We start from the raw sequence: 26,064 nt of genomic DNA, 5'->3' as shown, positions 1-26,064 counted from the left end.
TCTTTTTCGATTAATTTCAGTGGCCACTGACACCATCCTCGTTGAAACTTGCTGCGCTGTTGCTTGGCGTGCGTCTTTTGTTCGTAGTTCTCTGGCTGCCGTTAGGTGCGCTGTGCATCTTGGTGCGTCGTCTGCTATTTCCGGGCGATAACTGCTGCAGTAGTGGAATCCAAGAATGGTGTGCTTGCCCGCTATCGATGTTTAGTTCGTGCGGGAAGTGCATTATGGCGTGCGTTTCCTTGATTTTGGTGTCTATGAGCGTGTGGGCAAGCAACAGCGCAGCAAGTTCCAACGAGGATGGTGTCAGTGGCCACTGAAATTAATCGAAAAAGAAGAAAAAACAGCTTCGCGGATAAAAGTGAGTACTAGTTTCTCCGTATTTATATACTACCGCGTCTCTCTTTTCCCAATCATGAATAAATGTGCATGTGTTGTAAATTTTTGTTCTTGTTAGTTACTAGCCTAAACTAATCTATACAGTGGAACCCTGATTTTACATTCCTAGAGTTTACATTTGCTTCCATTATACATTCAATATTCATGGTATCAATACAGCAACATGTTACATTTTCTTGCATTTTAACCTTTAGACTCCCGAGCAGGTTTACGAAAGTAACCCCGTTCTCGCCCGGGCTTCTCGGGGGGGGGGGGGGGGGGAATTTTACATTCGAACACACCGTGGAGGAAAATTGTTATAACTCTGGCACTATGGGAGCAATCTACTTCGGAGTTTTGTTTTGCAGCTAAAACATCAGAGCATGCAACCGTGTGCAATTCAGAATGCCGAACCGAGGAAGGGGGGTTTGGGGGACGTGACCCCCGAATTTTAATTGAAAAAACCATAAAAATTTGAAGTTTGCCCCCTCTTCTCCCACTATCTTGGGGAGAATGCGCAAACCTTAGTATTCTTTTCAAAGAATGGACGTTTCCAAAGAGAATGAAACATGTTCCTTGGTGCCATACAAGTTGAATAATGAGCCAAAATGTGAAACTGTTTGGAAATGTGGCATGGATATGTTGCGGAGGGGGGAGGTTGGTCATCAATGTGAATTTCTCAGGCTTGCTCCATACCTGTGTCAGAGTTTCCACCCAAACATAAGAGTATGAAGGTCCAAAAAGCACATTCATTTCATAATCAGCACCATGATACCACATGGTATCATCGGGCCAGTACGACCTTACTCTGATGATACCATATGGTATCATCGGGGGAGTAAAGGTTAAGGATGATATTTTGGCCGATACCGATAAAGTACTGATATAAAATATACCGATACCAATAACCGATATTCTACCAATCCGATATAAAATTAGAAATGGTCCTTGAAGAACCTGAAATGTTCATTGATCTCCTTAAAAAATGTGTGTTTCGAGGTGACTGCAGTGCAAAAGAAGTTCAATATTTAGACATTTACTTTTTTAGAAAGTAGGGCATGGAGATTATCCATAAAAAATTACAACAAAATGGTAGAATTTTGCACCAAATTATAAGATATTTATCAAATTTTGCACCAAATTATAAGATATTTATCAATATATCGGTAATTTTACCAATACACCAACATGCCTATATCGGTTGATACAGTACCAATTAATCGGCCCCATCCCTAATTTTAAGTTTTTCAACTTTGTTCCTTGAAAAACGTAATATTGAGGTTCCTCTGTATATGGTGGCTGAGGAAAATGTGATGCTACTGAGATGGAAAAAGTACAGAAGCCAGGTGGAAGATGAGAATGAATGAGAACAACGTGTGATCATCACACTTCCAGGCACTTTTACATCTGCCCCAAAACCACCAATGAAGTGACATTCTCACTGGAATTTGTCTCATGTGGATCTTATTATATCAATGTGTAAGAAGAAAAATTTATCGTTATGATACTTAGCCACATTTTCAGTTGACTACAAAATGACCAGTGTTGTTAACTCACCTTTGACTGGTCATCTGTGATATAACAACCCTTTGACCCCCCTGGGGATGTGGATGAGGGTGTGCCATGTATGCAGTCATTTTTTGGTGATCTTCTGGTTGAGGGCTGTCTCCTTCCTCTGACATTTCTTCTACTTCTGGTTCCTGCAAGGTGAAAAAAAATGATACAAGATACCAAAGATAACAATTTACACCTAGTACAGGAAAATACTTTTCTTAAAACACATCATTTCTTTTCGCAAGTGCTGAAGTTTCATAAACTTTCTGTTCTGAAATCTGACATGCTCAGTGCATCAAAGTTTCATCGCCACCATTTCTTGGTCTTCAAGACTGGAGTCCGCTGTTACTGCTTTCATGATGCTGCTTTCATGATGAACACTGAAGCTCTAGAGCTCAAGCAGGATCAAACTCAGGATAGCCTCTACCAAAGGTTAGAGTGCTAACCACTCCTTCAGCGGTCCCGGGTTTGAATGGTAGTGATGTTGATGGTTGTCAGACACTGACACTTTTTTTCTTTTTGGCTTTCAAGAAGATTCGTAATGATAAGAATAAAATCAAAAAACTTAGACTTAAGTTAATAGACAATTTATGGAAATATCAGATAGGTAAACTGTCAACTTTATCATTGAACTTATACTCTTGTTGATATTGGTTTAACTGTCCCAGCATTATTTATGCTCAACTTTCCAGTAAAACAATACAATGCCATAGAAATAATCAGAACACAAAATACAGTACATACCTCCTCTGGACACAGTTCACAGGCCCTTTCCAATGTTTTCCTGGCACTGTTGGATCGCTCTAAGAAGTAGCCATTGGTAGACTCATTTGACTGTGCCGGTGGGGACCAATTGCTGTAACTATACTGGGCATTTGGAGCATACGGCCGCTGGCAAATGAAAGAATTATTCAATAAGTCGGGCTTTCTCAAACAAGAAAAGTCAAAAAGCATATTGAAATGAACCACACATGTGAAACCTCTTGAAGACAAGAGTAACAGAATCAACAGCTCTAGAACCTTGACAAAACTCACCTGGAAGTTATGAAAAAATCTCTCTTGTAAATACCAAAAGCTGTTCCTTATAAACCATTCATTATACTATTTAATCACCTGTATATTACTTTAATAAACTATTATGGGCAATTTGTGGATAGTGAGAGTGGCCATACAACCAACAATTCTAAGAAAGGGTTTCTCTATACCTAAACAAACATAAAACGTAATAGAAATTTAGAATAAGCAAAGGAATCTAATCTAGAACAAATTAATGACTAAATAAGTTAATAGGAAACCCAATCTACATACATTCCCCATCATGTCACCATACTCACAATGCACATTGTTAATTGGAGCTCTGCTAAATGTGTCCATTTCTGTGTAACGGTTGCCTCAAGACAAAGCATGCTCGTTTGCTCCTCTATACCGTGTTTGTTAAAACCTGTCCCGTTTCCCGCACTAGCGATGGCTCGACAGTTTTGGTGCCAATGAGAAAGGAGGAAAAAGCCGTCTGCTGGAGAGCAAGGAGCAAATGAAAGGCAGAAGACAGGGGCTTACGTAGACGCTGTTGCAACGTTGCGGTTTAACTCGCGTGTTTTGTTTGTGCCTTGTTGAAGAAGCTTGTTTTGTAAGCGTGGTGATGATTAGTTTGAGTTTTGAAGTATCCAGGATGGAATTTATTCTGGTGATATTTGTTTGTGTCCTTATTGTGTTTAGTGTCATCTTAGCTGGAACATTCAGGAAGGGGAATTGTGTATATTTGTGCTTTTCCGTGTATTTTATTTACAACCTAGCTTCGGCTTTCCCCAGCACAGAGTTCACGCGGTCTGCAGCAGCAACGCTACGTGGTTTCTGCTAGAAAAGTCAGCAATCAGCAAGCGGGACAGGTTGTAACAAACGCGGTATAGGTTCTGAATATACCTACTACCCAATCAGCTTGAGGCAAGACGTCGTGCAACGGTACCAACTTATTTTTGTGAGCAGATAACACTAATGCACAACAGTACCGTTACAAAGGTTTCTGGTCACTGTAGTAAACTGAGCATAAAAACAAGTGAAAAGCAATGCTCACCCTTTCCAGTTCATCCTGTAGCCACTCTACCGCCAACCCCCACTTCCGTTTGAGCTCCCCATTGGAGTGAAGCATGTGATGAGCTGCTCTACACTTAGAAAACAGGGCAACCATGCATTTAATGCACTGATATGCACGTTTCTGGTAATGGTTTTTGCTGCGTTGAATCGTGTCGAATAAGCCTTCACGTTCCTCGGGAACACCTGAAAACATAAAGACTGTTAGGAAGTAATGTTTCAGATGTCATGCAACATTAATTTCAAAGGTGTGCTTTGCTGCCCATTCAAGGGCTATTGCATGCATGTACTTCCACTGAACAGGTTCACACGTCACTGAATCTTAGAAGTTGAAGAAGTTGTTTATAAGAAAATCAGAACAGATACCTGAAACCTCTTCGGTCTTGACATTATTTGCACACCCATGCCGAGGCTGAGATTCAAACCCGGGACCTCTGGCATTGCAGGGTGCTGAGCTAAGCACTCCACCACTAAGGTAAGGTGTTCAATATCAGGTTACATCACGAATACATACTAAAGACATCCTGACACTAATGTTCATCACAATATTTATAAATTTTAATGTGTACGTATTCCATTCCAACTATACCTAAATATAAAACTTTGACGTGTCAATTAAGTATAAATAATTTCGCAGGAGACAAAAACAAAATATTGGCCACATAAGAGGGTTAGCCACTTGGCCAGTGCAAGTAAATTGCAATGCCTACCTTTGAGTGCATTATGGATTCTGTGGGTCTGCCATGAATCCTCCAGGAGAAGCATGCTCAGCAGAAGATCCATGTGGTGCCGCAACTCATGGCAGTACGCAAAGGCAATCTGCCAGAGCAACTCACTGAGAACAGTGCGAGAGAAGTGAGGATTCTCCCAGCAGCAAAACTGCAGCAGCTTCACGGTGTCTTCCGAGAGATTGGAATCCTCAATTATCTTCTTCACATAACTGAAACAGATTAAAGAGAAACATTAAAATGTGTTTTCCAATCCATTGCTGCATCGAAACTAATAAGAAGACGTACAAAAAAGAAATGCAACATATTTTGTTAAAAAAAAAACAACGAATGGACTAATGCCAATACACTAGCATACTCCTCTCACTACAGACACCAATCCTTGAACATCTACTGATTTTAACCAGAATGTATGATAACTGAAAATTTGACCTAAACCAAAATTAATTTACTATGCAACTTATTCAGACATACCAAGCAGTTCAGTGGAACCTGTATTTAATGTTATTCTGGGGGATCAAGGTGAAAAAAAATGTAAAATTCGTGTACATAAAATCCAGGTTCCATTGGATTATAGAATATTATTTAGATCGAACATAAAAAATCCAAATGGTCCTCAAAGAACCGGAATGGTACATTGACCTCCTTAACCCATTTTTCGCTAACGTTGCCGATGTGCAACACCCCAAGAAACATTTTTTAAGTCATATTACGATAGTAACTTTTCTTCCTTATTTCACTTCAAAAGTGCAATAAATGTTCATGTGCTACAATTATTATTACACCACAAAAAGTAGATTTTTTAATATTATTTTTATTTTATTATCTGGCAACACTGTCATATTTGAAAATATATATTTTATGTGATCGTGTTCACCAGGTGTCCTGTTAGAAGCTACTGAGATTCAAACCCGGGACCTCTGGCATTGTAGGGTGCTGTGCTAAGCACTCCACCACTGAGGCAGGCAGGCATTCACTGCAGGTGCCATCTGTAGGAGATATTGTGACATCTTGGGAGATGTACCATATATGCAACGTCAGCGCAAAAGGGTAGAGAACAATTTTCTACACCTTTCGTTGTAAGAAGTTGTCCTACCACATTTGTGCTGTGTTTCTGTTAGAGGTAAGTACAATACACATAAGCTATGTATCATAGGGAGTTTGTCACGCTCAATGAAGCATTGCAGATGCTTGAAGATTCGTCTGATGAAGAAGAAGGCGATGACAATAACATGATTGTAGCTGACAATTTCCCCATTGACACAGTAGGGGAAATAGAAGTGCATACTCAATCTGTAACAATGGATGATGATCAGCAGTCAACTAACAACAATCAACATCCACTTGTTGAAGAAAACGTCAAATCAACTTCACGAAATAAGAATACTAAAAATAATGTGGTAAGTCACGAGTGGAAGAAACAAGATGCTGTGTTTTCTGCGCTTCCAATGGATGAAGAAGGTGATAAGACTATTGCAAATAAAAGATGATCTGATAGACAAAAGTGCAACAGAATTATTTGGTTTGTTTTTTGACAGTGACATGTACACGCTTATAGTTGATCAAAGTGTTCTATATGCAAGACTTCAGTGTTGGTGATGAAGATATCAAGAGTTTCATTGGATTCCTTATACTAACAGGATATCTATCACACATGACCTCAAGAAGAAATGTATTGGTCAATGGACGATGACATTTCAGTTTCAATAGTGAGATGTGCAATGAATAGGCAAACTTACAGACACATACAGAGAAATTTGCACTTGGCTGATAATGCAAAACTAGATAGAAGTGACAAGTTATACAAAGTCGAACCTTATATTGAACTTTTGAACAAGAACTTCCACCAAAAGTTTGGTGTTTTCAGTCACAATCTAGCCATTGATGAGCAAATGATACCCTACAACGGTAGACATTCTGCGAAAATGTACATCAAAGGTAAGCCAATCCGCTTCGGATACAAATCGTGGAGTTTTGCATCATACGATGGTTACCTTTTCGGATTTGTTATTTATACTGGTAAATCCGGAAAGGTACCTGGTGAAAGTCTTGGTGAAAAGGTTGTGCCGAACTTTCTTCAAATAGTACAAAATCCATCTGCACACAAAATATATTTTGACAATTTCTTTACATCACATTCCCTTTTGAGAAAAATCAAACAATTAGGTTTCGTAGGTACTGGAACTATAGGAGCAAACAGAACAGAGGGATGCCCATTGGAAGATTCAAAAAGTTCTGCACGGAAAGACAGAGGCTACTATGATTACAGATTTGACACAAAAAACGGAGATTCTAATGGTCAGATGGAAGGATAATTCTGTTGTGACAGTGGCATCAACATGTGACCCAATTGAACCCTTAGGCAAAGATGCAAGATATTCCAGAGCAAAGAAGAGTAAAGTGTCCATTACACAACCTAACGTAATAAAACAATATAATTCGAAAATGGGTGGTGTAAATCTACTTGATAATTTGGTATCTACATACAGAAAACATGTTCGTGGGAAAAAATTGTGGTGGCCTATTTTTGTAAATTTTATTGATGTTGCCATTGTTAACGCTTGGAAACTTTGGAACAAAGTACATGACGATGAGACAATTCCATTGCTGACATTTCGACGGACAGGCAAGAGAATTGCTTTGTGCCACAAATCGTCAGGTTGCATCTGCTACTGGGCGACCAAGTTGAATAATTTCTTTGCCTCCTCAGCCAGGAGACGCTTCTTGAAAAAAATCTATAATGGTAAGAGGCGAAGATGTCGAAAGTGTCACAGTAAAACACGTTTTGAATGCACTATTTGTGTAGTACCTTTACATCAGGAATGCACAGAAGATTACCACAAATAGTATAGGAAGTGTATGATCAAAAACTAGGAATATAGATAATGTAATATGTCTATATAAAATAATTCCCGATTCCATTCTTGTTGTTCTACGTATAGCAATATTCCTGTAAAGTATATTTTTCAGAGCACAGTAATATTCATAGTGTATACAACTATGTAAAGAATTGCAATTAAGTGTGCCACAACTGCATTAACTAATACTTTATGTTGATAACAACTTCTCAAACACAATGGTTGTATGTTATAGAGGAATAAAATTATTCTGGTAGCAGTCAAACAAATTTTCTTAAATTTTATAATTTTTATACCTCTTTACACTAACGTTGCACATATGAAACACCAAAATTTTTGTAGTCACCCTGTACATGGAAACAAAAAAAAAAAACATTGCTTACGTGAAATTTAGAAATTTCGTATTTCCACGTTGCACAATTTAATAGTCAAATCCTATTCATTTCGAAGATCCTCTGTCTTCATTCACTAAGGATACGGCGTCTGGAGTGAAGATGGTACCACGTCACTGCTTTGTTTGTTCCCGGGCAGCGGTAGTTGCAATTTCTCCCATTCAGCGGTGTTGGCGTGTGTATCCTGGTTTGAGTCATCTGCTTCCTGTTGTCAGGTGGAGCTGCCAGGTGGTGATTGGGGGGCTGGGTCATGTTACTCTGTGCGGTGCACTTCCTGTTCCCTGCGTGGCTGGAGGGGAGTCGAGTATGTGCACCGCATCTTTTCTTTTTCTGGTCGGGGATTCTTTTGAGGACGGTGTACCAAGTCGGGTGTGCCTGTCCATTGTCCAGGTTTAATGCTGGTTTCTGTTGGATGATAGCATGGGTTTCTTTGACAGTGTTTTCTATGACAGAGCCAGTTGGGTGAAGTATGGATACGGAGGCGATGGTGTGGTTTGTGGAGTGGAGGTGTTGAGAAAGGCCTGATTTTGGTGTGTCTTTTTCGGTATCTTTTACGTGTTCATTAATCCGTTCTTGGACAGTGCGGATAGTTCTGCCAATGTAGGTGTTGTGGCACTGGCATGTGGCCTTGTAGACACCAGGGGATGCAAGTTTGGGTAGGTAGTATCTCTTGAAGTTGGGTAGTGCTCTTCTGATTTGGGATATGGGTTTGTGTGCCAGTCGGATGTTGAAGGGTTTGAGGGCCTTGGCGAATTTGCCTGATGTGGTGGGGTGGTATGGAAAAGTGATTCATTTGGGTTTGGGATTTTGGTTCAGGTTATCACTGTCTCGTGGGTGTCTGAGCTGGGCCGAGTGCCACCGAATGGGAGAAATTGAAACTACCGTACCCGGGAACAAACAAAGCTGTGACGTGGTACCATCTACGCTTCAGACGCCGTACCCATAGTGAATGAAGACAGAGGACTTCGAAATTAATAGGATTTGACTATTAAATTGTGCAACGCAGAAATACGAAATTTCTAAAATTCACGTAATTTTAAACTGCGTTTGCCGCATCCATCATGAAAAAAACATTGGTTTTCAAGTTTTAGTGTCTCTAAAAGTTATTTAATGTAAAGTTGATGTAAATTTAGCAAGTGAATAATTTACGGCGAAAAATGGGTTAATAAAAAATGAAAAAAAGAAGCTGTATATTTAGACATTTGCTTTTTTAAAAAGTGGGACATGAAGGATATATGTTTATGGCCATAAACTTATAACACAATGGAAATATATTGCACTAATATTTACAGATATGTTAGATTAGTAAAATTATACCTGTATCCGCCAATACCGATAGAGTAAACTGATTTATTTGTCGCATCCCTAATACAATGAAACCCAGATTTTATGTTTCCAAATTTTACATTTTCCCGCAAGGCGCACTCAATCTTCGACGGTTCCAACATAGCTAAATTTTCCTGCATTTTACGGTTTTTCAGCTTTGCCCCCTGAAAAACATAAAATCAAGGTTTCACTGTATTTCATACTTTCTGGTGAATATACCTTCAGTTTCAATTAGTGACGTGACGAAGATGAAAATTTACAGATGCCGATGTACTCACCAATAATTTTTGGAAATGATACCGATGCCAATATTTAAGGGCATGCGAGACAGTCTCCGCCAAGCTTTTCCCTCAGATTCAGTGTTGCCAACTTAGCTCTCTTGTAGCCAGATCTGGCTTTTTCGTGCACTCCCTTGCCTGTGAACTGGGGCACCTGCCCCCGTGATTCACTATGATACCATCACTGGTTCTGGCCCACACAGACCAACTTTTGCCATGATTATACATTTTGCACATGACGTTATATTGGCTGAGTTGCCCCATCCCCTCTTATATCCCCAGCTACTTCTTTTTATAGCGCCGTCTTAATGTGAAATTGGCATAATAATGTTATCAGGGAATCCTTTATTTTCGATTTTGTTATGACCATGAGATGGGTGATGCCACCGTATCTAGATGATGAAAACTAAGAATAAATTGTCATCAATTTAGAGTTAACGGTAATAGCAGCACCCCACCCCTTTGACAACTAACATTACTCTAGGAAGCACTTCTTAAATCTAGCTCCTTGAAAGTCAGTTTTAACTCCATTTAAGGTGAAATTTAGCTCTTTTATGCGCACCAGGTTTGGCAACACTGCCAGGAGGCAACGAGAAATGCATTGGGCATATGGAGAGTATTTTTTGATTTGTTATCTTGGGAATATCAAACTTCCGATGGAATAGAAAATGATATCAACGGGAAGATGGCAGTTTGAACAAGTGATTGCCCAGCAGAAAAGTGAAACTCCCATTTCATTAGCCATAACTTGATGTTGAAGTTGATACCCCATAAGGAATACATGGGATTCCGAAAATTCTTATTAGTCATATTTTTTACAGGGCGTATCTAGCTTAATAATCAACTTTGAAAAACACTTCAACTTGCCACATGTGGAGAAATTCATACTCTCTCGTACCCCCACGTTTTTCTTTAGTAGCATTGCCCATTCCGACGATATTCAAATAAATGCACATGTTGCGTAACTGTATCTCCTCGCCTTAACAGATTCTGATACACAAGATTATTCAACAGAAAGGGAATGTTATTTTCAGCACGACAAAAATAAATTTCCTATGAATATTTATAATTGCACATTAAATGGATATATATATATATTCTCAGAGATTTAACATTAGTACACAAGCAGCTCTTTGAAATGCAAAATGAATTGCAGTTCTTAATATTGGAAATATAATGCTGGCAGATTCAACTTCAGAAACACAAGTTTTGGAAGCACTTCTGGAAGTAACCTACTCCTTGTCTTATCGCAAATCTGTCCAGCAACACTGAACACTTGTTCACTGAAACTGATGCAGCAGGTATGTCCAAGTATTTTCTTGCCACTTGCTTCAAGTTGGATACTAATTTTTCAATTTCCAATACAGTGGACCCTGATCACGTGGAATAGTCGGTTCAGCTATGTACTGTTCTATTTCTGATTCTGAAGTAGGTTGTTCCTTTAAATGAGAGTTTGCAATAATTTTATCTTAAAAACTCCACAGTCATGAAAAGCCATTAACTTAATTTTCAATGAATGTTACAATCCATGTTTACTAACTCTTCCTTATTTTATAATATTACCTTGTCCTTCCAAAAAGGATATCTGCCGCTGCAGGCTGTATAGGCATGATATATTCTGGACAAGCAGGATCCCCATATGGATTCGGAAGAGGCGGCATTGCCTGTAGAAATTTAAAAAAAAAAAAATAATAAGTGCCTCAGAATAATCACAGTATTATGTACAACTTTATTATATTCACAATGATTTACTTGATTTTATTATTTTTTAAATTAAAATGGGTGCATCAGCACAAGTTCCTTAACAGAAGCAAAATCTTTCTTGAGTGAAGAAAGCTAAAACAACAAAAGTCAACTTTTAACAAATGTGTCCTTATCATGAACCACAAAGTGTTTAATAAGTTATGCCACAGTAACTTTCAACACTGAAATACATAATTATGGTAGCTTTTCTGCTATATGAAGGTTCATCCATTGAAATATTTTCTAAACTTTAGATTCTCATATTATTCATGCAGGTAAACCTAGAAATTGTTACTGGCTCAGGTCTGAATGCCAATTTCAGGGTTAAAAAATGAAAAAGAATTTTGTTTGGGAAAACCGAATTCAGGAAAGAGTGACATCTCACATACATGATCTTAGTTAGAAATAGCAGCCCGAAGTTTTGACTCAGATGCGGCAACATGTGCCCAAGTACAGACTACATAATTGCATGACAAATCTTAAATATTAATTTTGCTCTGAAATGACACTTCTGATAGGATTCCAAGTTGCACCAGGGTACCCTGGTTTCACTTTCCCATACTCCATTACAGTTGGTATCGTGTGAAGCAACATGTTCTGCTCATCTGCACAATCTATTTGTGTTCCCAGGTGTAATTAAATTTTCAATCAGAAGTAAAATTTTAGCCTTAGTGTAAAATAATCACATTCATTGTATGTATAGCCCAAGACAATGAATTAGGCAGTTTCTCAGTGTATTCTGTGATACGTGCTTCAGGAATTTAAACAAAAATGAAAAAAAAAAAAAAAAGGATTATCTATGCTCCAGCATCGGTAAAATTATGTTCCTTAAAAACACAATTGGACATAAAAAAAAATGGGACATTGAGGGGAGCATGCATATTTTGTTTTTGACGGAAGCACGAAATGTGAAATAACACACTGAAATGTTTATTTTTCAGGTCTTTGAAAGGTGTGAGGTGCATTTTCCTACCATGTTTTGTCACAAAATTATGCAAATTGAATGTTGAATGCAGGATAACATGGCAAAATGAGGGCGGACTACTAAAAAAATACGTAACCCCTGCTTTAAAAAATCCTCGGCATGCCACTGACAACATATACATATCTTATGACTTCTGTGCGAAGGTCTGTGCATGTCGTTCCTCGTCAAATTTGTGCCACTCGCAAAACGCTTCACGCATGACAAACAGTCGTGCTCGCAAGGGAAGGATTTCGTAACCCCCGTCTTTTGCCCGGTATTCCTAGAAAGGGAACGACAACTACCTACCTTACGACTTCAGTGACAGGTGCATGTCGATCCAAAATCAAAATCGCACCTCCGTTCGGTAACAAAACGTTTCTCGTGTGACAAATGCCGGTTATGGCTTCCAAGTGACAGCAGATGCACACTCGATGTCAGTCAGAACTGCCTCACTTTACTCGGTGACGTAAAATGTTTCTCGCACGGGTAACTACTAGTGTTGGGCGATATATCGTAAAATATCGACCAGGAGATATCAACTAGATGATATATCATCACAATATTTTGACAATATATATATATCGTGTCTGCAATATATCTTCACGAAAATTTGGCAATATATATCGCCGATATCACGATACGGAAAAATATAATTTCGTCTGTGATGATATTTTCTTGATATGTCGCAATATCAAATTTCCAATATCGTCTATCCCTAGTAACTACTAAAGTTACAGCTCCCACCTGGCTGAAAGTGCACATTCGATTCCCCCTCAGGTCTTCGCAATTTTCCTCAATGGTGCAAAATGTTCCCAATTAAGGTGAAAAATCGTGGGAAACGTATTTACGTGGGTTTCATGAAGCTGGAATTATTTCGTATCACATGCACCATACTTTCCTTTTGCACAAAATTATGGAAGATGTGAACATTACACACACATCTGTAAATGTGGTACATTTATTCTTTAAGCATAAAACACAAGTGGTGAATTTTCATGGCATTTTTAGTTTTTAAAGCACAAAATGTGTTGACATTCACAAAAGATAAAATTTGCATTTTATGCCAAAAAAAAATGTTCTTTTCATGATTTCAAATGGTTGAAAATTAATTCAGAACATGCCACTGCACATACATTAATTTTTCGGTGTTGTCGCATTTGCAAAAATTCAAGGTCCCTATCCATAAATATTCACCATGCATGTGCGAACAACAGACTAGGAGGCAAGTGACATGGCCAATCAACAACAATGTTTCACACCATAGAATAGGCTCCACAGACCTGAGTTTGATTGGTAAAATTCTCACGTGACAAGGATCACTTCAGTCTAAAGCAAAACATTCATTTGCATGCAGGAACAGACGAAGGAGACACCATGCACCGCATTGAGAAAATTGTTCAGTCCGAGAAACACATGCAACTTGTCATGTCACTTTGGTTTGAACTATTGCATTTATTTATGAAGGTATGTTTTTAAGAGACATGTCTCACCTGTCACTTGAGTCTGAAATGCAATTAAATGAGAGTTCACGATTTTCTGAATAGATTTATTGTTAGACTTGAGAATATATAACATATTTGCAATATTATTGTCTTTGAAAATGCAATAAGATGCAAACAGATGCTGACCACAAAACTAAATTTACAGCGTTTTTTTTTCTTGTATTTTTTTACCACTCTCCTTAGTTTTTATTTACCATAAATTTGTGTCCCTACTCATAGCTTTCGAGTTTTGCACTCGCAAAAAGGGTTGCGTGGCCCACCAATATCGGTAAATAAATTCCAACCAATACTGATACATCAGCATAGATACTGGTTCAAGCCTAGAAAATCGTGTATTTTAAATATAGTTTTTCTTCTTTTTTCTTGTGAAAGTTTACAAAAGATTACTACTAGTCGTAAATTATGAAGGAGGGAGTATCATAAAGTTTCAATTATCATCCGGAAGTTATTGAGCTACCTGAATGAAATTTCGCTTGTAAAATCACTGGTGCACATGTGCATGAGGGTATAAAAGTGTTTTTAGTATGTCGTTTACTTTTTTGACAGGTGACGGTAGATGTCAGTAACCTGCAAGATGGAGAAGAGTGAGGATTGCAGCGTGATTAAGTTTGAAGGGTTACAGGGTCCGGGAAATGCATGATGAAATGAAGGTTGTCGATGGTGATGGTTGTCCATAATATGACGCTGTTGTGAGGGGGAATTGGAATTTCCAAAGTGGCCAAGAAGTGGAAGTTCATCACTCACAGACGATGCTGCTAGTGAAGAAAGTGGAGGATCTCTCCTGGAAGACCGATGAGTAACCGCTCCACATGGTTATGCACACAACTGGTCTTAGTCACAGCAGTGTATGAAAAATTATTCACGATGAACTCTGCATGTCTAAGGTGTCAGGAAACTGGGTTCCTTGGTTCGTCTCCTTACCGACAATGTAACCGCTCATTCATCTCAAGTTGCTGCTTTGGAACAAGGCAATGCAGCCATGAAATATTGCCACATCCGCCCTATTCTCCTGATCTCATCTTTCTTGTTCTCTGAAATGAAACATTCACTGTTGGGTTGGCGATTCGACAACACAAATTACATCATGCAAGAGGTGGTTTTGACGTAATCTGAGGGCTTCTACAACGACGGCCTGCGAAAGATCAAGAAACGATGGGAGAAATGTGTGCATCTGCACGGTAACTATGTACAGAGGTCTTAAGAACCACAACTTGAAATATAGTTTCTGTTTCATTTAATTCATGGTGATAATTAAAACTTTACGATACCCACTCGTATGTATAAAATTATGACCACATTTATGTACCCCCGTCCCACACCCATATCCATATTGACATAAAAACACACATGCACTCACCTGCTGTGAAGACTGGGTCTTTGAACTAACATCACAGCATCTGATCAACTGGGAAACAACTTGATGCAACTTAGCAAGTTCTGGATACTGGTATTTTATAGGTGGACCTGGTCCTTCATCCAGCGCAACAAGCATAAATGTTGCAGGCACATTTAACTGAAAAATGGAGAGATCTCTTTCAGTTGGAATTTGACACACAAAAAAATGTATGTTATTTATCTTGTTTAACACCACTTTTTCTGTTTCTTCAAGCAAACTGCAAAGATGAGGATGAATGAAACTGATGAAGGAGGATACACAAAGATACACAGAGAAGAGTCTTAAGGTGGAGTAACAGTCTGACTTGCTGAACTATACTAACAAAGTCTGGAACTATTATAATTGGTGTTCAGTCGATAGCACTTTAAACCAATACACTTAGCAATACTTCTCCCCCAATATTGACACCAATCCATCGACATTGTTAAGAATTGAAAGTGGGTTCAGAATATTTATAAATATGCAAGTATTTCACTACGATTAAATCACATCAATCTAGCAGTTTTGCTTTAAAATATTTGATTCCTTACATAAAAGACAACTGTAATATTAAAAATATTTATCAATTAATTATGAAATTATTTTACTGCTGGTGCATCTAGCTCACCCATTCAGTACAAGAAACTTCCTTAGCTGAGGGAGGGCTTTTTTGAACGACTGCAGCACCGAAACGACGCACCAACGATAAAAATGTTACTGAAAAAAATTGTTTGTTTTGATGTCCTCTACACATTTCTGTGGTCTGTGGGTGCCATTAAAATGACACCCTATAAAATAATTATAAAAATTACTATCATTAATAAAAAATAAAGGGTCTATTATTGCATGAGTATCATTCACCAATATCAAAACACCATATTACTGTAGAATCAATGCTTTTCTTGTTTACATGCATGCAATTTTATAGTACCATCATTACCAACCAATTTTAGACTGTTACAGGAACGAGTGCCATGTCGGAACAATCATGCCAAGGGGGGGTCTGATAGGCCCATCACATGAATTTTTGCCTCCTACGTATGTTAAATTTATGATTTTATGAACTAAATACAGAAACAATGGGAACACCCTAGGGAACAATGTAATTTATTTTTCAATAAAAATATTGAGTTGTAAAATTGAAAAACAAGAGGCGCTGGGTAAGCTAGCGTTAAATAAAATTACACCCTTTGCAAAATTTACAAGATAATTTGCAGGCACCGTTACTGGTGATTTAATAACAAGTGATAGTCTCTGGTATAGATATTGCTGATGCAAATCAATGCTAATTCAAGAGCATCAGTATTTACTCATTTCTACAAAAAATCCCAATTTCAAAATACACTTGAAGCCTTGGCTTGTAATTAGCTTGTGCCTGAAAATTAAAAAGTTAAATTTTTTTTAACATCTGCTAATGAGGCTTCTCTTGTTCAAAGTGAAAATACGTACCTTTAGAAGCTGCGTTCTCTCCGCTAGCCCCAAAGAAGCATACATATGGAACAAGGAGAAGTAGTGTGGTAGATGCCTTCCGTGGTCAGAGACCTCTTTGTGTAGAAGCATAAGAACAGCATGGAGTAAATGGTCACTTAGCGTAGCATTGGTATCCAAAAGAACTGCTGTGAAGTACAAAATATCTTTAAAAGAGCATTCAGATACGCTTATATTAGCAGAAAATGAACAATGATATTTATGAATGCTCTGAAATTGCTATTCAATTTACACATGTAGTTTTGATTCTTCCCTTATGTGCAGATCAACTGTTACTACCAATACAGGCATATCAGTAAAGGTAAAGTTCGCAGTGCCATGAAGGCACATTTAGGGGATGTGGGGGTAGAACACCACACATTCTCGATCATTTTGGAGGTGATATGATCAGTACCACACTCCGGCCACTTTTACCCCCACCCCCAGAGTTGTCTCAGGTACCCATTGATTTGAGGCTGGGTTAGCCCCAGAGCCGCTTTATGCAGGGACAAGGGCAGAAAAATTCCAACCTTAGAACACCCACTCTGGGAATCGAACATGGGTCTCCCACGTGGCAATCAGATGCCCTACCAACTAGACCAGTACAGCTTTTAGTATATCAGTATATTGGTAAAACTGTTGGAAATTTTGTAATTAGTGTGAAAAGTACCATTATCTTATTATTTTTATGAATATAAAAATATAATTCATACATCTTGGCTTTGTAAATGCCTGAATGCACGTCTTTTTCTGAAGGATAAACACTGTAACTGCCTGGTTCCATACATTAAAGAGGTTAACAAACCATCCATTTTCTTCAAGGTAAATTTGTTCAGTTACGGACACTTCTGGGTTCCAACAACCCCACTGACTCCCAAGGGCAAGCAAGAAAACTGTATAAGTAGAGGCATGCATATTTAGTTTTTGACGGAAACACGAAATGTGAAATAACACACTGTAATGCTCATACTTCATGCTTGTGTAACGTGTGAGATGCATTTTCCTACCATGTTTTGTCAAAAAATGATGTGAATTGAAGTGCAAAATGTGAAATAAACTCAAAACACATAATTTAGAGTTTATTTACAGACGTGAATTATCCTTTGAGTTACAAACACACATTCTGCTGTAAATATTTTAGAAGCAAAAATGGACTCCTATACACAGGAACAAATTTAATACTCGGATAACTACATAAATGTGCTCTTTCAAGGGAAATGTTTATTTTGTGTAGTTTTCTAAAATCAAATTTGAGGTTACATTTACCACTTTAACACTGAAATATCATTTTATATACTGCTTTTGATCCTGAAATGTGCCTTTTTTTAGCTCAAATCTTGATCTTTTTTTCACCATAAATATGTGGTCATATGTATAAGAAAGGTGTCCCACATTTGTAAAGACAAACCTCTCTTCTTCTTCTTTTTTTTAATAGCTCGAAAACTACTAGAACTATATAATAGTGAGTTGAAAACTCACAAAATTATAGCTCAATGTGACATTTATCAAAATTATAGCTCAATGTGACATTTATCTAGACTGGTCAGTCTACCTACTCACAAGAGTGGAACAATCAATACAGTGAAATCGCAAATATATGTTTCGCGATAGTACGTTTTTTTCTGGCGGTCCCTGCCAATTCCCATAAGGCCATGTACTATTGTATTTCAGTTATATGATTTTTTTAGTTATATGTTCAACGAGTCCAGTCCCACCAAGGAAAAAGACTTTAGTTATACGTTTTTAACTGTGCTTCCTTGAAAGAATGCTGCTCTTGGAGTTCAAGATTTCCGTGATGATAACATCTGCCACCTGTTTCCAAACAGATTTTCTTATCAGCTGCAACCACCCGACCAGACTCTCAACTTGGAATTCTATTTATGCCCCTTGCATCGGAGGGCATATGCAATGCACCCTTGAACCAGATTGGCCTGTGCTAAATAATCCTACATTTGTTCTTTGCATTGCAGTGTGCAAGTAGTATCTGCCTAAACCAGATCGGAAAGTGATATATTTCAAGCTGTCAGACAAGTCACTGGTGCCACACTTCCCAGCCTGTCATAAACATTACAAACAAGCTGAAGTAAGGGAGGGGAAGTCAAGAGCGGCCTGCAGGTGGGAGGGGGGAGTTCATCTGTGTCTTATTACCCTCATACACTGCTTATTTTTGAAAACTTTAAATTCTAAATATAAGAATGAACAAAAGCAACATTTTAAGAAACATCCGATAAGTAAGCATCCAGTGGGAAAGCGGAGGCAAAAGCCCGAAGTTACAATTTTTCCGTAATTACGCAAAATTTCTGAAGGCCGTAATTTCCAATTTTTTTTACAAAATTTCGGCAGGAGCATTACATGTCCTCATAGAGTGGTCTTTTGTCGTGGTTCCCTCAAGATTTGGTCCATCCAGTGTCCATAGGGCCGACGCTAGAAGCAAAATTCCTTATTCCCGATCGGCATAATTTCAATTTTTTTTCCCAAAGTTGCGGTACGAGCATTACATATCCTCATAGAGTGGTATTTTGTCATGCTTCCCTCAAAATTTGGTCCATCCAATGTCCATAAGGCCAAAGCTAGAAGCAAAATTCCCAATCTGCATAACTATGCTTGCAAAGGTGCCAGCTTCAAAGGGAATACAGGCACGTGGTGGTCCGTCCCCTAAAGGTTTTAAGTCCACTTTATGCACAGAAGGCTAATTGGGACTAGACCTACAGTTTGAAGTGGGATCCGAACCACTATGTGCCTCCACCGGGTACCTTACCCGGAACCCCTTGATTACAAGATGACGACGTTACTACGACTGCATTGGGGAGGCAAATATAAAAGTATACGTAAGCTCCCCTCGAAAATCCTATTCACGCCGCACTCTCCTAGTGTTCAAAAGGATTAACCTTGTTTTATCGGGTTTTATTAATCAGAAGGCAAGACAAGAACGAAAAATTGCACCCTTTAAGTTGCACGAGTCATTGCTGTCAGAAGTGATATCCAGAAGACACTGCTTTACTGCTTTCGAAGAGCTAGACATAACACTGGCACCAATGCACAGGTGGCGGAATAGAAGGACTTGCGCATTTTAAAGATAAAGCACTTGTTGAAGACAAGCTGGACTACAGCATTCATTTTTTTCTTTGCAGCATGCTTATTCCCGAACCAAGTTTCAGAAAGAATGGGGGAAGGAATATTGAATTGCAAGGGACACACGAGCAATATTTCCTATGCAGATAGCTGCATTAAAAAGAATGTTAGTTCATGAAATTATTGCATAGCCCTGCACAGTAGCTGCAGATTTTCTCATGGATAGCAGATTAGAGACTTTTTTTCACTCCTTCCTAAACCAATATCAGATAACTGCAGTTGGCAAATTCTTCTTACTTCTTCCCGGCAAATAAGAAGCAAGGACATTTTTCCAAGCAAGTCCCCACACTTTCCCTTACACTAGGAAGGATTACGCAAAAGTGTCTGTAAAGAAGCGTGAATACTGATTGCGTCAAGTTCTCCATTGTCCACATACGTTTTTGTGGAGGGAGGGACAACGAAGACACCTGAGTCACACTTTTAGAATGTGTTAAAACCTTAGAGAAAGCAGCATTTAGTGACTATCGTTTTGGCAATAGTGTGCTTTTCCCCCCGATCGTAAGGCAAGTGTTCAAGGGCACGTGGCAATGAATGAGACTGCTGCAAAACCAAGGAAGAGTGGAGGAAGAAGTCGCTTGGCATACAGAACAGCCTTCTGTCAAATGTTGTCACTAGCAGGGTTTGAGAAACGTAAAAGCTAGAAAAAGGGTAACGGTAAATATAAGATCGAGATAACCATCCTAATGTTCAACTTTTTTTTGCACGGTATTGGTTGAACTGATGAATTTACAATGAGGATTTAGAACAGATCAGTGTAATACAGCAAACTTTGATGTATATGTCATACTCCTTTTTTTTCTTTATGTATTTAATTTTACAATTTTTATTACCTTTCAATAATACGTTTTTTTCCATTCTCTCCCCCACTGATATATCTCAAAAACCGTTCAACTACAGGGATAGAATTTAGTGGATTGAGAGACTGTTCAGTAGTGTAAATGAATTATCAGAAGCACCAATTAAGCATATAATCTGTATACACAGTTCTGGTAAATAGATGATTTTTATGTACAAAAACTAACTACATTTACACTTCAAAATAATATATTAATTTCCTCTGATATTATGGTACAGAACCATACCCTTCTTCAAAAAATAACTTTTATATTAGATGAGAGGGTAGAAATATGACAAGGCAGTAAAATATATTTTTGAGAAATTCTCTCCAAATGCCACACCAGGAAAGAACAAAACATATTCTCTACTGTCTGTCAGCTGAGAAAATAAACTAAAATTATTTCTGGAACTATGCTAGACAATGCAAGGGTAATCCCAAAAGTAAGGTCTCCTATTTTTTAAAAATACAACAAAACTTTTTATTTGGCAGTTAGCAACACTGTTGTGTTGGTTGCTTCCCCCACTCCCAAACAAGCCCACCCACACCTCGCTGGGACGTTCAGTCTTGGCTTGGCAGCTGTTTGTAATGGAGCTCTTGCTCGGCGCTACTAGCAAGTGCAATGTTTGCGCAGTTATTTGGTTTTTGAATGCAAAAGGCGTTAAACCGATTGAAATTCATCGCCAATTGACGGAAGTGTATGGCGAGTCGTGCATGGATGTCAAAAATGTTTGCAAGTGGTGTAGGGAGTTTGCAACTGGTCTTACTGAAATTCACGACGAAGAAAGAAGCGGGAGACCGTCAATTTCCAACAAGACAGTCCCAAAGGTTGAGCAAACCATGTGTGAAGATCGGCGGATCACTCTGGATGATCTCTGTACGTTGGTTCCTGAGATTTCCCAAAGCACCATTCATAGGATTTTGACGGAAAAATTGCAATATCGGAAGGTCTGCGCACGATGGGTCCTGCAAATGCTCACTGAAGAACGCAAACGGCAACGAGTGGACTCTTCGCGGAAATTTCTTCACCGCTATGCAGATGAAAAGGACAATTTTTTGGATTCGATTGTCATGGGTGATGAAACCTGGTCATTCCACTTTACACCTGAGACCAAACAACAATCACGTGAGTGGTGGCATTCCTCTTCGCCCAAGCAGTGAAAATTCAAACAAACACAGTCTGCCGGTAAAGTCATGAGCTGTGAAAATTCAAACAAACACAGTCTGCTGGTAAAGTCATGGCAACTGTGTTTTGGGATCGAAAGGGGATATCGTTGGTCAACTTCATGGCTTCTGGGACCACGACACTGAAAAAGCTCAGACGGACGATTCAGAACCAGAGAAGAGGAATGTTGAGCAAGGGCGTAAGCATTCTCCACGACAACGCTTGCCCCCACGTCACCCGTCAAACCATCGCTCTCCTGGATGGGACATCACCCACCCACCCTATAGTCTGTACTTGGCACCCAGTGACTACCTACCACCTGTTTCCCAAGTTGAAAGAACATTTGGTCGGAATGCGCTTCAGCAACGATGACATGGTGAAGGATGATGTTCAACGCTTCCTCAACGATGTGGCAGCGAGCTGGTATGACATGGGCATACAAATACTGCCGCAGCGCTTACAAAAATGAATCGACCAAAATGGCGATTATGTAGACAAATAGATAAATGTTCACGCTTTAAAATGATGTAAACATTATTGACAATAAAAGTTTCTTTGTATTTAAAAAAATTGGAGACCTTACTTTTGGGATTACCCTTGTACATATACTTTTTGGATTCCCAGCTGTACCATGCTACAAGTGCTTAGTTCTAAATTAATTTTACATTAATTTATGTATGTTTTTATTGGAATATCATAAACTTTAATCCATTTGAAGGATAATTCACTCTGCTATTGAATTAATGAAAGTTCTGGGGATTTGGATAACTTGCAGGACATCTGAACTACATAAAATGTTAGTTGGCAAAAGAACAAACTTTTCATATTTAAGAGACTATTGCACATTTGCATATGATTTCATGACAAAATAGGTAGAAAAATGTCACACTTTCTGAAAACAGCCAAATTAACATTAATATGTAGGAATACTGATACTTAAACATGTCAGAAATACAATAAGAAGTTTACAAAAAGCAATTACTGATTCTGAATACTACATAAATAATACTTACAAGGTGCTGACATGGGTGGAGGACATGGTCCATCTTGTAGTGAGAAATGAGCTAGGAATACTATTATTTTCATAAATGCTGATCTGACCTCAGTGCTTGGGCAACTTAGTAGATATTCACAGAACCTGTAAGAGAAATATGAAACCATTTGTAAAAAGTGCTCTCATAAATGTACACAAATACTATTAAACTAGGAATGAGCTGATACCCATGCCGAATCCGATATTCTTACAGATTCTTGCTGATAATGATACTTGAAAATTGTAACTATTATAAATTTCTTAAATATTTATTAACATTGTGGATAAGTATTCCATTCCAATTATAAACATCAATTTAGCAGAGTTTGCTCCAAAATATTGAAGAAACACATCAGAATATTAACCTATATCCGGGCAGGCTATTTTTGTAACGTGTCCAGGCAAGCAGTGTCTGTTGGATCTTGCCCTTCTAATGCGAGATTTTTATGTTTCATCACTGTGGAAACAAGCGAGTAACATGATATTTAATAGCGATGGGACCGATTAATCAGTACTTTATCAATATCGGCTGATATAGGCATATTGGTGTATCAGTAACATTTATATAGATAAATATCTGATAATTTAGTGCAAAAATTCTGCCATTTTCTTGTAATTTTTATGGATAATCTCCATGCATACTTTCTAAAAAAGTAAATGTCTAAATATGCAATTTCTTTTGCACTGCAGTCACCTCGAAACATACATTTATTAAAGAGGTCAATGAACCTTTCAGGTTCTTCAAGGACCATTTCTAGTTTTATATCAGATCGGTAGAATATCGGTTATCGGTATCGGTACATTTTATATCGGAACTTTATCGGTATCAGCCAAAATTTTACATTGGTCCATCCCTAATATTTAACCTAATCATCATTGTTAAGTCCATAATTCTTGTATTCATCATCATCGAAATTGCATGTTGTAATTTTTGCAACAAAGTATATGAAACATGTTAGGCTGGAAGGTAGTGTGAGGAAATTGTTTTAATTGCTCATATATTTTTTACTTTTTCTATTTTAGCGTTAATACTATTTTTATGTGATGTGTTATTAAATACTTTATTTTTTATTAAACATTTGCTAATACATATTCAAGTACACTTCTTTACATATCAATTGTACACTGTGTCAGACAGACACTGCTTGCCCGTTTACGTAAGTGAAATGGAAAATATCTTTTTACGCCTGATCTTCTTTATCAAACACAATCAAATATTGTGAAATGAGATAGAAGAGAGAAACAAAGTAAAAGATATCATGTTCGCAGGAAGTATTGTTTGGAGTACGTGACAAAAAATATAAGCAACAGTGTCTGGCAGACACTGGTTGCCCGGTTAAGGGTTAAAATACGCAGTATGTAGTCACAAAATAGGTTTTCACATATTGCTGGTGAGAAATTAATGGATACTTCAAATGTTTCAAAATTTCCAAGATAATCAGACTTCATGAACGTGTCGTGACCATTTTTGCACATCTCATGGAAGACCAACATGCTGGGATTGGAAACAGATATCATCAGCAGGTATCAGTAAATATTCCGATATCATTGTTATTGGCCTATATAGTAACATTTTGGCATTGATATTGGCTCAACCCTAGTCTAAACTATAGGGATATAAACTACACAAACCAATCATGGGATCTCTGTATATTAGCTCTTCGCCTTTAAAATTTTTACAACTATATGAGTGGAAACTGCATTACTTTTCCTCTTTGACTAATCACAATGATGATTAGATGAAATTTTTCAGACACCTCAAAAAACCGCCAAGGCCAAAACTTGAACCTGGGAACTTCGGTGGTGGGATCAAAAGTTGACCACTTAATAAGTTTGGCCACCGAGGCAGCTACTATAGAAAAAACAGTAGGAGTGCTGGAAAATGAAACTTGAGCTTTTTTGGCCAAATGATTTTTATTATGGCCATCTTCAAATATCACAGACAAAGACCCAATTGGTTTTAAAAAAACTTTAAGAATTTCCCACAAATCATGAACAATTTGGGGGAAAAGGTTGACAATTACAAAGGAAATCATCCAAAAGAGTTGTTTTGTTAGTATGGCATTTATGGCCGAGGAGATATTTAGTCATTTTAAATACCTTGGTAAACCAAAATACTTCTTTAAAACCAGGCAGATTTTCTGGTGTAGACAAGGTAAATGCCTTTTGACTGAGTTTACTTGGCCTGCAAGGATTAGGTCACTGGGAAAAGTACTGGTCATGCATTTATTTTAACAGTACAATGTTAGACGAATTCATGGTCATGTGTCTTGAAAATTTTGATGGTAATAAGTAGTAGTAACTGTACTTGCAAGGTATCATTGTAATCGGGGGATGTCCAATAAAAATCATGTTTTTTTTTAATGAAGACCTTATAATATTCTAGTTTGCAGCTGTTATATTAGGCTCCTCGATGTGAGGGTTTGTGTACCCAAGTTCGTTTTCTTTTAAATTCAACATCATTTTGGGATGTATTTGCACCCATGGGGTATCATTTGAAGAACAAGAAATATGCCCATTAGAAGAAATTACTATAACGTGTAATTTTACCATGAGTCATTCTTGTACATTTGCACCTAGTTCAATTTATTCTTACAGTTGTTTAATAATTTCTTAGCTCATTCACCTACAAATTTTCATCACTAGATTTAGATATAAATTAGGGATGGGTCGATATGAAATTTTGGCCGATACCGATATTCTACCGATCCAATATAAAATTACAAATGGTCCTTGAAGAACCTGAAAGGTTCATTGGCCTCCTTAAAAAATCGTTTCAAGGTCACTGCAGTGCAAAAGTTTCATATTTAGACACTTACTTTCTTAGAAAGTAGAGCATGGAGATTACCCATAAAAATTACAACAAAATGGCAGAATTTTGCACTAATTTATCAGATATTTATTGATATATCGGATTGGTAAAATAATCAGTAATTTTACCGATACACCGATATGCCTATATTGGCCGATACCGATAGAGTACCGATTAATCAGTCACGTCCCTAATATAAATGTTCCCCTCTAAGAACTTGATATAATACTTAACAGAAACAAGCGTACTGCAGAATGACATATTTTTTCATCATTTGAATAAGGTATCGATTTTTTCAGTACATGATATTTCAAAATGTATGGTACACATCACAATAATTGAAAGGAACTAGACATTTCTTGCACTGCCATGTCCTCTCACTTCTTTTATTAACAGAACAAAGACTCATTACAAAAAACAACAACATTCATTTAGGT

The 26,064-nt window shown here is 37.9% G+C and overlaps 1 protein-coding gene across 9 annotated transcripts in view; it reads right to left on the bottom strand.

The window, feature by feature from the left end:
- Positions 1-26,064, bottom strand: part of faf (ubiquitin carboxyl-terminal hydrolase-like faf) — a 193,390-nt gene that overhangs the window by 7,836 nt on the left and 159,490 nt on the right. For 6 of the 9 annotated variants that reach the window (XM_083129933.1, XM_083129937.1, XM_083129936.1 and 3 more), the window contains exons 39-46: positions 22,796-22,920; positions 16,633-16,817; positions 15,166-15,321; positions 11,163-11,263; positions 4,728-4,957; positions 4,001-4,203; positions 2,674-2,820; positions 1,933-2,075 (exon numbers count right to left, since the gene is read on the bottom strand). In XM_083129933.1, coding sequence (XP_082986059.1) covers positions 1,933-2,075; positions 2,674-2,820; positions 4,001-4,203; positions 4,728-4,957; positions 11,163-11,263; positions 15,166-15,321; positions 16,633-16,817; positions 22,796-22,920 — 1,290 coding nt within the window. The remainder of the gene's footprint in view (positions 1-1,932; positions 2,076-2,673; positions 2,821-4,000; positions 4,204-4,727; positions 4,958-11,162; positions 11,264-15,165; positions 15,322-16,632; positions 16,818-22,795; positions 22,921-26,064) is intronic. The other 3 variants (XM_083129939.1, XM_083129940.1, XM_083129942.1) reach the window with 1 other exon arrangement.

The sequence above is a fragment of the Lepisma saccharinum genome, chromosome 10 (genome assembly GCF_977018435.1).
Source record: "Lepisma saccharinum chromosome 10, izLepSacc3.1, whole genome shotgun sequence".
NCBI classification, from domain to species: Eukaryota; Metazoa; Arthropoda; class Insecta; order Zygentoma; family Lepismatidae; genus Lepisma; species Lepisma saccharinum.
The sequence above is the reverse complement of the archived record's forward strand: the minus strand, read 5'-3'. Positions and strand labels throughout refer to the sequence as shown.